The sequence below is a fragment of the Propithecus coquereli genome, unplaced genomic scaffold (genome assembly GCF_000956105.1).
Source record: "Propithecus coquereli isolate 6110/MARCELLA unplaced genomic scaffold, Pcoq_1.0 Scaffold456, whole genome shotgun sequence".
Taxonomy (NCBI): Eukaryota; Metazoa; Chordata; class Mammalia; order Primates; family Indriidae; genus Propithecus; species Propithecus coquereli.
Window position 1 is genome coordinate 1,602,270 of NW_012150352.1, and position 15,300 is coordinate 1,617,569.

The following is a 15,300-nucleotide window of genomic DNA, read 5'->3' on the forward strand; positions in this document are numbered from 1 at the left end:
GAGCCGCCGGAGGAGGAGCGGCGCAGGGGATGCGGTTGTGGTGGCGGCGGCGGCGGCCGAGCGCGGGGGGCGGCTGTGGCGGCGGTGGGGGGCGCGGGCCAGCGATGGCGCGGCGGCGCTGAGGGCACGGGGCAGGCGGCGGCCGAAGGGCGGACGGCGCGAGTGGAAGCGGCGGCGGTGGCTCCATGGCCCGGGCGAGCTGAGGGACGCGGCTCTCGCCTCAGCCCGGCGGCAGCGGCGGCGGCCGAACAATGAAGCTCCTGAAGCCGACCTGGGTCAACCACAATGGTGAGTGCGCGCAGGGGTCGCGGGAGTCCGAGCCCAGAGTCGGGTCGGGGTCCAGATCGAGTCGGGGCTGCGCGCAGGCCCTGCTCGCCTCGCCCCCGACGCCCGGTGCTGGGTGCTGGGTGCCTGAGCCAAGGAGCGGACTTTGTCCTCGGCGTGGAGAGGCCGGCGAGCCCCGGCACGTGCTCCGGGCTGGCCGCAGCAAAGGCTGCCTTCGCCCTGGGCACTGGCGCTGAGCCCTCCGCCGCCCACCTGCGGTCCGTGGAGTGGCTGAGGCCTGGCTCCCAGGAGCGGGCCTTGGCGCCGGCCAGCTCCTGCCGCTCCTCTGCATTGGCTGAGATGTGCTCAGTTGGTTCCGAGTGTGAAACTGGGACGGAATCCCCCTTGTGGCCTTTGATTGACAGGGCGAAGATCTGAAATCTGCTGGAGAGACTGTTACTGTTCCTCTGGATCTGATGACAGTGCCCCTGGTCGGGGAACTGTGGTCCCCCAGCCGGAAGGAACCACGTTTAATGCAGAGCTGGGGCATCAGGGTGACTAAGGTTGGGGCAGATAGGGTGCAGGTGTGTTCTAGGAGAGTGGCTGCCTTAGCTCTGTGGCAGTGGCCCCAAAACACACCCTGGGGGAACAAACTCATCCATCTTGGTTGAGACTTGACTCTGGTACAGAGAAGCTAGTGGTAATCAGCAGTTTTGTCCTAGTTCTGCCTTGTCAGAACTGCTGCAGGAGTTGGTCTTTGCTCCCCAGGGAGATGGGGAGAGAGCCCACCCCAATCTCCCCACCCTCTGCTGACAGCACTGAAGCACAGGAATCATGCCAGGGAGGCTTCTCCGTCTAGCCCAGGACCCATGGCCCTCATTCTGGCCTATCTCTGACTACTGACAGGCAAAGGGTCACCCTGATACTGTCTTGTTCCTCATTTCTACTTTGCAGTGTGACTAGAGCGAGCTACCGTTTTCTTTTAGTACAAGAAGAATAGATGCTTTTACCTTTTTTATGCATGTAGCTTTTTAGACCCCAAGATGCTACTACTACAAACAAACTAAACTGAACATCTCTCTGTGTTCTCCTCCTTCCATCTCTCTCTCCTTCCATCTTGTTGTGTATGACATCTTCCCCATTTTTCAGGGCCCAGGTGAGGTCACCTTTTCCTTTTGAAACTGTTCATGCCGAGTTACCCCACTAGTGCTACATCACTGTCCCTCTGCTTTTGCTTGCATGGAAGTTGTGAGGGCACTTTCCATGTGCCCCAGGGCAGGCACCGCCTCGCTCCTCTCTGTGTCTTTGCTGCACTGAGCAACACCTTCCACATAATGGGTATGTGATAAATATTGGCTAAAACAGGTAAGAAAGCTGAGGTTTCAGCAATTTACAAAGATGAACCTAGATTTACTGTGCATGAAAGCAAAAGCCTTGAGTTTTAGTTTCATTTCTCCCGTTGATCTCCAAGAGCGTTTCCTGATGTATAGCATGCAGATCTTTCCCTAGAGAACAGGGCAGAAGTTGTAATTGTGAATTATTATGCCTGTGATCAGGGAAGGAAAAATTTTGTTATGAACTAGTTTGCTTTGTAAGTGAAGGTCTGAAGGAATTTTTATTTTAAGATGCTTTGCCTAAGTCAGTTTGTGTGTATAGCCTGTGCCTACCCATCTCTAGTCTGTCTTCTGCCTTTTGTCATGTAATTTCTTCTTTTTGATAAGTTCCTTTGTAGGACAAAAATTTTATGCTGTGTAAGCCTAAGTAAGTCAAGATGCTGAAGTGATTACTTAGGTACAAGTGAATGAGAGACTACAGCCAGGTCAGCAGCCAAATGTACCAGCCAGGCAGAGCAGTGGGCTCAGAGCCTCTTGTTGCTGAGGTCCTCTACACAGTGCTAGAATGGAGCATGATAATATCTGCTCTACCCACTTCACAGTGTGCTTGTGATGTTCAGTTAGGAATGTAGACACAAAAGTGCTTCCCAGACTATAGAAATCTCAGACATAATAATTAATAACAAAAGACACTGAGACTCTAGATAGATGGGTTTTAACTTCTTTTAAACTTGTTCGTTGTCAAATTTCCTTTCTTTTAAAATCTCCTAAAATCAACTTTGGTCTCATGGAATGTTCAGGAGGACTGTCAGGTAAATTACCACTATCCTGGAGGAAATGACGCTGGTCTGAATCACTGCTGAGCATGCCTTTACAGACTATATTGAATAGTGGGAGCTGGTAGGGTCAGAGGCTGCTCAGCCAGAAGCCTGAGTGGTAGGTAGTTGCCAGTAAAACCCGCTTGCTTTTGGTGAAAAAACAAAAGCCATGGTGCTTTAGTAAGCACATCATTGCATTTTCTGGCTTCCTCACTCTGTATTCTTGTCTCTTGTTTTGTTATGCAACATGAGCGTACTTTTTTTTTTTAAGAGATGAGGTCTTGCTATGTTGCCCAGGCTGGACTCCGAACTCCTAAGCTCAAGCGATACTTCAGCCTCCCAAGTAGCTGGGAATACAGGTATGAGCCACACATCCAGCAGAGCATACTTCTTCTGTTGTCTGAGAGCTCAAAGAGGGCAGAGCAGAGAGTTTAACATTTTTCCCTGGGGTGGCAGGGGGCCCATTGAGACAGGGTGGAGAGGGCAGCTAGAATAGGGAAGTTTAAGCAGAGGGAGATGAATTTGTTGAAGTGTAGGCATACTTTGGTCCTCAATTTCTTGGCTGATAGTAGAGAAACCTCTAAGGTAGAGTTTCTCAACCTCAGCACTATTGACATTTTGGGCCATATAATTATTGTGGGAACTGTCTTCTGTGTTGTACGATGTTTAGCAGCATCACCGGCCTCTACCCACTAGATGCCAGTAGGCCCCCACAATCACCACCAGGTTGTGACAACCAAAAATATCTCCAGACATTGCCAGTGCCCAGGTGGTGGCCAAAACCACCGCCAATTGATAAGTACCTGTCTGAGGTTATCAGTAAGTTAATAAATCTTGAAGTTGTAACATTGTAGTGGAATGAGCCTTGAATGTGGAATCAGGCTGAGTTCAAAACCCTGTTATTTACTAGTGACTTGTGGCTTGTTGACTCTGCTCTGGGTCTTGGTAAAACTATCTAAAGACGTATCTCTTCCATTTCATTCTGTGACCAAATATGAAAGAATATTTTTTTTTTTTTTTTTGTTTTGAGACAGAGTCTCACTCTGTTGCCCGGGCTAGAGTGCCATGGAGTCAGCCTAGCTCACAGCAACTTCAAACTCCTAGGCTCAAGTGATCCTTCTGCCTCAGCCTCCTGAGTAGCTGGGACTACAGACATGAGCCACCATGCCCGGCTAATTTTTTTTATATATTTTTAGCTGTCCAATTAATTTCTTTCTATTTTTGGTAGAGACGGGGTCTTGCTCTTACTCAGGCTGGTCTCGAACTCCTGAGCTCAAATGATCCACCCGCCTCGGCCTCCCAGAGTGCTAGGATTACAGGCATGAACCACCGCGCCCGACCAGAATATCTTAAGATATGTATAATAATTATAGTTCCTAATGACATCTGTCATTTAAAGTTATGTGCCAGGCACTGTACACACACGCACGCACTTTGTGTTTTTGGATATAGTATTCTGCTTTAGGCTTGTCCAAAATAAGCTTCATTTCTAAGTTAGATTAAGACCATATATTGGTCGGAAAATGAAAGTGACTAGGATTTTGCTTTTAAAGTTTGTAGAAAAATGTAGTTTGTATGTTTATAAAATTTCATTGAGATTTGTGGCTATTCCCATCCCTGGGCCTTTGCTCCTGAGAGTTTTTTCTGGAATTCTCACTTCTGGGCAGAAAGTGCTTGTGCTTGGCTCTTCAGTGCAGCCCATCCTAACCAAGAGGGCCAGTACAGAAAGAGCTCTCATCTTCCTTTGGTCTCTGGTTCACACTTTGATGGCAGTGCTGTAAAAAGGTACTTGGCAAATTTTCAATAATAGGATAATTTGCCCGTTAATCACATTGCTTTATGGTGTGTGTTTCCTTTTTCTTCTATCCTGTGATTGGGTTATTTTCCCCCTACCCTGTCTCATTCCAAAAGGAATTTTAGGACATCATACTGAGACATCAGCATGAAAATGGGTAAGCAAACTTGGAGAGGAGATGCAGGCTGGTGGCACTACAGGGGTGGGTGTGCTGAGGTCTGGCACACTGCCAACGACACTGCAGACCTGTGAGGATAGGCCGGGAGGGGTCCTAATGGTGAGATTATATGATTGCAATGGCTGTAAGATAAACTTGGTAGTTGCTGTAGATCACTGGTTCTCAAACAGGGCAATATCTGGAGACATTTTTGATTGTCACAACCTGGGGGAGAGTGCTACTGGCACGGAATGGGTGGAGGACAGGCCTGCTGCTAAACATCCTGCAAAGTACAGGGCGGCCCCCACGCAGAGAATTATCCAGCCCCAAGTGCCAGTAGAGCTAAGGGTGAGAAACCCTGCTCTGGATAAGAGTCTCTGTTGTTGTTTGCCTTTTTGTGTATTTGTCTCATCATTGCCACTAGACTGTAAGCTGCTTGAGGGTAAGAATGTTGCCTTTCATTTTGGAATCAGCTAGACTTCTGGAGTCTCCATGCTCTGCCACTTACGAAACATGTGACATGGGAGGTTTTTTCCATCTCTTTTCCTAATCCGTTCAGTGACGCTAGTAACACGTTCCTCGCCTGTTCCTTGTGAAGGCTCAGGAAATGCCTCCTTTCTCCTACTACCCTCACAGACCTATCCGTGAGGGTAGTAGGTTGATTTAGGAAAATAACCGGAATGCATCTGAATAGGATTCAGAAGAAAACTGGGTGAGATTTTGGATAATACTTGTGGATTTTTCACTAATTTATGCACCAAATTTTGAACCTTTCTGGTGAGAAGTTCTGTGGGGATCCAGAGGTAAATGAGGCTCTCCCTGTGTGTGGAAGGTGGGAGAGGTGGACATACGGGCCATATTCAGAATGCAGGGCAGAGGGAGCTCTGGGAGTGAGCCATAGTAGCCCCAGGGAGGAGGGCTTCCCCTACAGCAGAGCCTGGTTTGTGGACATGTCCTTGCATTGATCCTTGTCATTGCTGGGATTGTGATGGCAGAGAAGGCACTACAGCTCATGGGACCTTCAGGGGCACAGGCCCAGGGGTGAGAGCGTTTAGGAGAAAACACAGAGCATACGAGGAGTGAGGCTGAACCTGGGAGGAGGGAGAATGGGACGGAAGGCAGGGCCTTGAACACCTTGCTGGAAGCTTGAACTTCCTTCCCCAGGGTTGAGGCAGGGGAACACTGAGAGTTCAAAGGAAGCCGGATGAGACACTCAACCTGTGTCTTAGGAAGGCCCCTGGAGTCAGGAGGCGTTTTCTGAGTCTTGGTGAGATGCGGGGGGAGTCAGCGTGGTCAAGGGTGGTGGAGGTGAGAAAGTAGGGAGCCTCTAAAGATAGGGTAGAGGTAGAATTCATGGGACCTGCTGTTATAGGCAGGTGACTGTGTGTAGATTTGGGTCACCTTCTGAGTTTATCTCTGTAGTATGCTGGAGAAAGAGTGGGTGGGGGCTAGGAAATGGGGTCCTCTTAAACATTTAAGGTAAGAAGTGGTTGAAAAGATGTTTTCACTTTTTGAGCAGAATCATAGTTACATAGTCCCATGGGAGGGACCTCTGGGCAGCGTCTGGCCTTGATCACTGAGGCCAAGTGGGAGACCTGCTGCCATTGTGTTGGTCTTGGGTTCTGTTGGTGACAGGGAAAGGATGCTCTGTGTCTGCCTTGACCCCTCCCTTTCCCCAGGGGTTGCTAGCCTGTTCTGTTCATCCAGCGTGCTTGTCTGTACACTGCAGAGGTGTCTAACATGTGAAACAGAGGTCTGGAATGAGCCCTGGGGACCAAAAATCAATGCAGGTATGTTTTATCATCCTGCTAAAGTCAACAGTGACACCTAGAGAGGTGAGTGGGGCTGTCGACAACATCCATATTTTTAAATAGCACAAAGGGAGTGTTGCAGATATAGGATTGCCTGCGCTCTTCCTTGATAGCAGAACTCCAGCTTTTTTCAGGTGTCTGCCACCTTCTACAGGCCAAGCTACAGGGAGCAAAGCTTGATCGCCCTAAGCGGGTATGTGGGTGAGTGCCAAGAATTTGTTGAGGAACAGCCATATGATGCCATTCTAGCCCTTGGGACTAGGCAGGGACATCTGCTGGGAGCTCCTGGGGAATCAGATAAGAAGACATGCTTGAAAGGCCAGTGTCTTCTGCTGGACTTCACTAGGTCTGCATGTGGCAGCCAGCTTGTGACCACAAGGATGGGGCTCACACTGAGGATGACAGAAGAGGAAAATGGAGGGACATGGCTCTTTAAGTTGCTAAATTAATGAACCCTGAAGCTGACCTACCTCAGGACTTGTCATATGAGACAGCAGATTACCCTTGAAATTCTCTGTGGCTTGCAGCAGAAGTAAAACATCTATAGAAGTACAATCTGCAGATGGAAACTGAGGCTGGGTGAGATGAGTCGACCCCCCCAAGATTACACTTGATATGAGGGGATGAGTTGGGAATCACACCCAGACTTCAGCCCAAGCCCAGGCTTATTCCTCCTGATTTGCCAAGTGGCGAGCTGTGTACTAAGGCTGGCACATCTATCCTGGAGGGTGTGAAGGCCCTATTCCTCCTTGGAAGGACAGCTTTTGAAAACCACATGGTACAACGTGGTACCAGGAGTCCTCTGGTGCTTGGAGATTGTTGTCCTATGGCTGCTTCTGTGGCCATTCTGAGTGCCTTGAGGCTTCTAACCTGGTAGGTTTCTCTTGACATATGCTTGGCGAGCCTTCTCTAGCATTTGGTTTTCAAGAGTTCTCTGATTGTGGTGTATTAAGAGAATCCTTTCAGGGAGGAGTAGGGGGGAGGGGCCTGTTACCCCATCCTTGGACTTTGAGTCTTCTCTGTTGGCCTGATTGGGCCAACTAGATCATGTGCCCTCTCGCACCGGTCACCATTGCCTACTGGCTTGCCTGGGGGACGGGCAGATACTGGAATAAAATTGGAGTTCTGTTAGAGACCTCCAGTGGAAAGTAAGCTCCTGGAAGGCAGAAACGTTGTCTTTACTCCATGCTTTCTCTTTCCCAAGGCCAACAATGGTGCCTCGCACACACCATGGTAGTTGCTCAGTAAATGTCAAGGGGGACTGAATGCTGAAAGACAGTGGTGGAGGGTGGCTGGCGGATGGGCAGTGCCTATGGCTGGTATTGTTGATTTACTGTAAAAAACGTATTGTTCATCCTGGCTGGCTCTTCTAATAGATCAGACTTTCTGGTGGAATCTGCTGGAGAGTCTGGCAATGGGAGAAGCACTCCGCCCAAGCCCTTCTCCAAGGAGCTCATTTGCATCATTGTGTCTTTTGGAGCTTTCCGTTTTAAGGAGAAGAGAAGATGAAACAACAACAGCAACTGGTTTTAAAACACCTCTGGCAAAAAGAAAACCCATTTAGATAAAAACTTGCTGCTCCTACAAATGGTATCTGCCTTGATGCATTAGCCAACTTAGGACAGGTCAATTCACAGGGAGGCTGCCCTGACAAAAGCCACTGTGGTAAGGATCATACAGAAGGGACAGCAAACCTTATTTGAGGATCAGGGATAGACCTTCATTGGAGCAGATTCCAGGCCTGCTGCATCCCCCAACAAAAGGTCCTGCGCAGAGAAGACACTGGATAAGTTCACCCATTCAAATAATGAGTGCCAGTGGTGTGCCAGGGGCTGTTACTAAGAGCTGAAAACACAGCAGTAGACCAAGCAGCACACCAGGGTCTGCTGAGTGGAGGCATGTGATGCATTCTAGCCGGTGAGACTGGGATGGGGATCTGCTGGGGTGTCCTGTGTAAGTGGAAAAGAGCAGACGTGGAAAGGGAGCTTCCTGGGGAGACACATAGCAGATGTCACAAACAAGCCATTACAGAGCATGGTAGGTGGGTTAGTGTGGGAGAAACAGCAGAGGTAGAGAAGAGGAATGCCGTGGAGGGGCAATCTTAAACAGGATGCTTTGAAAAAGTCTGAGTGAAAAGGTAATGTTTGAGCAAAGACCTTTTTGCAGGTGTTAGACACTGAGCTAGAGATTTTTGCATGCAGGAGGTTATTGGAGAGTGTTGTTGGGATCCACACCTACAGAGAAGCGAGAGAAGCAGGACCAGCCAGAGGGAGAAGGTGAGCTGTGATGTAAGCACAGCAAAAGCCACTGCAACTCTCTGGGGATCTCTGGAGCTAGGAGAGCCCTTCAGAGTTATCCTGGATTGGGGTGAGGGGCCCAGGCCTGTGTACTCCCACATCTACAGTCACTAGACGTGGGCTGCCTTGGGGAGGGGGCTGACCTTGGTCAGAGGCAGTTCTTCCCCTGAGGGCAGGACCTACACGGAGAAAGACTCCTGTGGGAGCTGTCAACACTCCATAGCTAGCTAGGGGATTGTGCTTCAGTCCCTGGGGGGAGGAGACCTGGGCATGATACCATGGCATCCAGTGAAGGTGAGGAAGACATCATCAAGGGGAGAACATTCCTGGCGAGAACGGCAGAACTTGCCTGGAGGGTTTGAGGAACAGGAAGGGCCTCTGTGTTTGGAGCGATGCAAGGGCAAGAGCCCTCACTGGGAGATGAGGCCAGAGAGTGAGCAGCCGACTGGGAGGGTCCGGTGGGCTGCGAGAAGACCTTGATTCTCACTGCCATGGGAGCGGGGGACTACCATGATCTGATGTGGATCTTAGAGGGCTTGCTGGCTGCTACAATGGGACTAGACTGGGTGTGGAGGACAAGGGAGGGAGCCAGGAGACCAGTTATGAGGCTGTTGCAATAATCCAGGCAAGAGATGATGATGGTCTGGACCAGGGTGGTGATGACCATGATGTTGAGAAATGGATGGATTCTTTGTGTATGTGTGTATTCATGTAATACATTGGATATATATTATACACATACATGTTCCTTTTATGTGTGACTTACATAGTAAAATGCCCAGACCTTAAGTGTGTAATTTGATAAATTTTGACAAATGAATATACTTTACAACCTATTCCCCGATCAGGGTAAGGAACATTGGCATCTGCCCAGAAAGTTTGGCTTGTGGATATATTGGGAAGGTAGGATCAACAGGGTGGGACAAAGAGTGTGCAGTAAGAGAGGACAGACTGATGAGTTCCACGTGAAAGGCAGAGTTGCTGTCAACTGAGATCAGTAAGACAGGAAGGAGCAGATTTGAGAGGGAAGATCCAGGATTCAGTTTTAAGGTGGGCCATGCAAGGCCATCACACAGGGCCTTCCCCAAGCAGCCATTTGGTGATGTGGCCTAGCCTTCTTTTGGGAGACACTGGAGTTCTGTTCTAAAGCTGTTAAGGAATAGGATAAATATCTGTGCTTTTATCTAGTGACAATTGCTGTATATAATTATACTAGGATATCACTTATGGTATGTTATGTATGGATCTGGATAATGCAGTATTTTATGGTTTGGCAATTTTAATTTATAAAATATAAAATAATTTTTCTTATAAAAGTAACATGTTCAATTTAGGAAAAATTAGAAAATACACAAAGGAAAATCCATTGTTAAAACTTTTTTTGTGGTCTTTCAGACCATTTAGAAAAAAATAGCTGGGTGAATTGGTGATTTTAAAAACACATTTTATTTAGGGCACACATGACATTATAAAAGTGTCTGAATTTCTTAAGACCTTAGCCAAATTCCCTTCAGTCACCATAGCAAAACTCGTGTTTTTGATGTGTAGCCTTCCTTACAGACCTTACCTTGTACTTGTAACTGGAATAGCTAAAATGTTGCAGTGCATTTTTCACTTAAATAGTGTAGTAGCTTTGTTGTGGTCTTACTTGTGGTTGTTGTTACACTAACAGATTTTCCCCCCTCTGGAAATGTAACTGTTAATTTTCTAATGGAAGTTGGTGGAAGAGTTTAGATTTATAAAAGTCTTTTTGCAGGTAACTTTTAAGGAATAGCTCTGTTTTGCAAAAGTATAGGGGAAAAAAAGAAACAGTGATTGTTACCAAACTTTCTCGGTTGTGTGTTGGCAAATGCTAAGGAGAAGCTATTGAGGTCTCTAAATGATATACCTGTGGCTTTTTTCTACTTTAGTTCATGGCAAAAGAAAAAAACAACGGTTGTATGGTTGCTACAGCTTCCTTCCTGTGCTGTGTTTTCAATCTCTCAGCCATCTGACACCAATGAGATGTCACTGTGTGGTGCTTACTAAAGAAGATAGGGAGAAGTTTTCATGGTTGAAAGTGACAGAGATAACAGCAGCAGATGGCTCTGTGAGCCAGCCAAGGGTGTGCTTCCCACCTGCGGGTGGTTGGTGAAATCTGAGTCCACAACATAGGAGATCAGGAGCCTGCCTTCCAAAGATTGTTGTACACCCACAACACTGAAGGCATGTTTGAATTTAGTGCTTCTGCTGTGGGCTTTCTCCAGCCATTCAGCAGCACCAAGTATTTCTTGTTGTGCCTCATAGGTACCAGGCCACAGCTCTAGGTACTGGGGATGAATCAGTGAATAAAATGAACAAGAACTGTTGAGGTCTTGCACTTTACATTCTGGTGGGTGGAGTAGATAGACATAAAATAAAGGAAGCTGTGTAGTAATGGATCAGAACTAGGGAAATTGGTTGTGCCACATTGGGGAAATAATACTTTTAAGTAGCGTTGTTAGGGTGAGCTGCACTGAGAGGGTGACTTGAGCAAAGGCTTGAAGGAGGCGAGGAAGAGCCTTCTGGGCTGCTGCCTAATGCAGTCCAAGAACAGAGAAATGGGGGTGGGGATGAGCAGGAGACAAGGTTGGAAAAGTCCTGGGGGTGGAATGACTATTATTTGGGGACTGTTGGCCATTCCTCCCAAGGACGCCCTCTTCACTGTGATGGTGCAGCCCGTGGGCAGAGCAGGTTTGGGTGGGAAGGTCAGAAGTTCCACCCCCGTGAGGGTCAGGGTGAAGTGCCTGGTAGACTGTATATAGGTCACATTAGTGTATTTAGGTGACAAGTTTCTCCAGAGGGATCGCTGGTTATAGAGCGTGCACATTGTCACCTGCACATGCAAAAAATCAGTTTTATCACGATCCAAACACCTATGACCACACCGGTGTTTGGCTATTTACCTCTATTACCTTTACATATTAGTGCATACATGTACACAGGACTCATATGTATTTCTTATTGAGATAATTATAGATTGACACTCAATTGTATGAAACACTGAGAGAGCCCTTAATGCACTTTCTCCCAATTGTAACATTTTGCAAAACTAGAGCATAATACTGCATTGATACTAATAACAATCCACCTATTTTATTCAGAGTTTCCCAGGTTTATTTATACTTATTTGTGTGTGTGTGTTCTATAAATTTTATCACTTGTCTAGGTTCAGTATCCACCACCACAGTCAAGATACTGAACAGTTCCAACAATTTTTATGATTAAACCCACCTCCCTTCTACTCTTCCCACCTTACTTTCTTTAATTTTTTTGTTTGGTTTGATTTTGGTTAGCATTTTTATAATTGTGGTAAAATATGTAACATAAAATTTGCTATCTTAATTATTTTTAAGTATGCAATTCAGTAGTGTTACAATTCACATTGTTGTGCAACCGATCTCCAGAACTTTTTCATCTTGCAAATCTATACCGATTAAGCAATGACTCCCTATTTTCCCCTCCACCCAGCCGCTGGCAGCCACCATTCTACTATGTGTTTCTATGAATTTGACTATTTTAGTTACCTCATGTAAGTGGAATCATACAATATTTGTCTTTTTGTGACTGGCTTATTTCACTTAGCATAATGTCTGAGTTTCATCCACATTGTAGCCTGTCAGAACTACTTTCCTTTTTAAGGCTGAATACTGTTCCGTTGTGTGGATATACCACATTTTGTTTATCCATTCATCCATTAACAGACACGTGGGTTGCTTCCTCCTCTTGGAGGACAGTGAGCAGTGTTGCTGTGCAAAAGGGTGTATGATTTCTTCTGGACCCTGCTTTTGCTGTTTTTGGTACATACCCAGAAGGGGAATTGCTAGGTCATATGGTAATTCTATGTTTAATTTTTTGTGGAACTGCCATACTGTTTTCCATAGCAGCTGCACTATTTTACATTTCCCCCAACGCACGTATTCTAATTTCTCCACATCCTCACCAGCACTTGTTATTTTCTGGGGTTTTTTGATAGCAGTCCACTTAGTGGATGTGAGGTGTTTTTGACTTGCATTTCTCTACTGATTAGTGATACTGAGCATCTTTTATGTGCTTGTTGGCCATTTGTATATCTTTGGAGAAATGTATATATAAGCTCTTTGCCCATTTTTGAGTCAGGTTGGGGTTTTTTGTTGTCGTTGAGTTTTAGGATTTCTTTATATATTCCGGATATTAACCCCTTGTCAGATGTGTAATTTGAGAATATTTTCTCCCATTCCGTGGGCTGCCTTTTTACTCTGCTGATGGTGTCCTTTGATACACAAAAGTTTTACATTTTGATGAAATTCGATTTCTCTTTTTTTAATTGCCTATGCCTTTGGTATCATATCTAAGAAATTACTGCCAAATCCAGTGTTTCAGAAGGAAACTCTAGTTTTAGGTCTTAGATTTAGGTCTTTGTTCCATTTTGAGTTAATTTTTGTGTAAGGTGTGAGGTAAGGGTGTGACTTCATTCTTTTGCATGTGCAGTTTTCCCAGCACCATTTGTTGAAGAGACTGTCCTTTTCCCTGTTGATGGTCTTGGCACCCTTGTCAAAATCAATTGACCATATATGCAAAGGTTTGTTTCTGGACTTTCTGTTCTGTTCCATTGGTCTATATGTCTGTCTATGTTAGTACTACACTGTTTTGATTACTTTAGCTTTGTATTAAGTTTTGGAATCAGGAATTGTGAGACATCCAACTTTATTCTTTTTCAAGATTCTTTTAGAGGCTGGGCGTGGTGGCTCACACCTGTAATCCTAGCACTCTGGGAGGCCGAGGCAGGAGGAGCGCTTGAGCTTAGGAGTTTGAGACTAGCCTGAGCAAGAGCAAGACTCTGTGTCTACTAAAAATAGAAAAATTAGCTATGCGTGATGGCTTGAGCCTGTAATCCCAGCTACGCAGGAGGCTGAGGCAGGAGGATCGCTTCAGCCTAGGAGTCTGAGGTTGCGGTGAGCACTCTACCTGGGTGACAGACAAGACTCTGTCTCAAAAAAAAAAAATTCTTTTGGCTATTCAGGGTCTCTTAAAATTCCATATGAATTTTTTTTTTTATTTCTGCAAAAAATGCCATTGGGATTTTGATATGGGACTTTATTGAAATCTGCAGATCACTTTGAGTAGTTTTGACATCTTAAAGGTATTACGTCTTTCAATCCATGAATACAGCATGTCTTTCCATTTATTTCTGTCTTTAATTCCCTTCAGCAATGTTTTATACTTTCAATGTACAAGTCTTACACCTCCTTGGCTAAGTTTATTCCTAAGTGTTTTATTCTTTTTGATTCTCTTGTAAATGGAATTGTTTTCTTATTGTTCTTTTCAGATTGTTCATTGTTAGTGTATAGAAATGCAACTGATTTTTGTTTGTTGATTTTGTATCCTACAACTTTGCTGAATTCATTTATTAGCACTAATGGTATTGTGTGAATTTTTAGGGTCATGTCATTTGCACCCACCTTATATTTTGATATTGTTTTGTAACTTTTTTCATTTAATAAATGTTTCAAACATTTTCCCATTTTTAATTCTAAATTTGCCAACATTAGTTAAAACCAAGTTTTAACTGGACAGTACAGGAGAAGTGTTCCTGGGAGCAGCATTTCAGCAGGACATGTGCACGCATGTTCCAGTCACATCTACCCAGTGAGCTATTAGAGTGTAAAAGCCCAGAGACTTTTCAGAGCCAAAAAAACCAAAGGTTCGTGGGACTGGTGAGAGGAGAGGCCCAGCTGACCTTGATTGTGCCCTCTCCACTTCTCTGGCCAGCTTCCTCTGCTCAGAGTTTAAGTTTCCACGTTTGGGCCTCCTCCAAGAATCTTTACCGTGAGGTGAAGGAAGGAACAATTCGACCTTACCATGTCCCATCATAATCCCAAGCGTCCTTAACATACTCTTTATTCCCTGCCAGATGGAAAGCATTTATGCTGCTGTTGTCAAATCAGCAAACCCCCAACAGTAGGTGGTAGGCTACTGTAGTAGCTCTATCAGAAGAGCCTCAGCAGAGTGCTGTGTGTGGGCCGAAGAGGGTGTCCAGAGGGCTGACCTGGAAGTGGGGCTTCCAGGAGAAATGCAGGGACAGCAGCATTCTGGTCTGGCGTTGATCCAAGAATAGGCAATTGCCAGGTATCTCTAGAGTCTAGGGTGTGTGTCGATTTATCTTTATTTCTGTCTCTATACAAAGAAAGGCCCAGACGCAGGAGGTAGTTGGGAACTAACTCATTTTTATCACCATGTTGTGCCACAGGGAAAGTAACTAGCCAAGCCATAACATCGCTCTGCTCAGCTCCACCTCAGAGAACCCTTGAAAAGAGGCTCATTCCTACTGACGGACTTGAGTGGCTGAAGGGCCCAGTGCTGTGAGGAGATGGGGAGCTAGCGCCACGCTGGTGTCTTTGTACAGGTCCACCACCATATGTCATCTCATCTCCTGCACATGGCTAAGACATGAAGCATCGGTGCCAGTTAAACCAGTCACACCTTTCACCAGGGTGCGTCCTGATCTCAGAAATAAAATATCAAAATGTGAAATGGATGCATCTTAGAAGTAATGTGACAGGGTGTCTTAATCTGTTTCACAAGGTGCTTGTAAGGGTGAATGTGTCCTCCCCATTTTTGCAGATTAGGAAACTGGTGTTTGAGGAGATTAAACAATTTGCTCAAGGCTGTGTAGCTGGTAAGCTGCAGGGCTGAGGAATCAACCCAGGGGGTTTTTTGCTAAAGCCCAGACCTGTTTCCACCACCACACTGCTGCCTACTGTGGAGCAAAAACGTGGATCTAACCTTGGCATTCCCCTGCTTCAGAAGTGTCTTTAGATCAAGGG

General features: G+C 46.0%; 1 protein-coding gene across 3 annotated transcripts in view; it reads left to right on the top strand.

Moving 5' to 3' along the window:
- Nucleotides 1-15,300, top strand: part of LOC105818850 (protein HIRA) — an 87,529-nt gene continuing 72,229 nt past the window's right edge. Inside the window, exon 1 of one of the 3 annotated variants that reach the window (XM_012654969.1) lies at nt 1-288. In XM_012654969.1, the coding sequence (XP_012510423.1) occupies nt 252-288 (37 nt within the window). In that variant the 5' untranslated portion in view covers nt 1-251. Of the gene's footprint in view, nt 289-14,932; nt 14,968-15,300 lie in introns of those variants that run through there. The other 2 variants (XM_012654971.1, XM_012654970.1) reach the window with 2 other exon arrangements.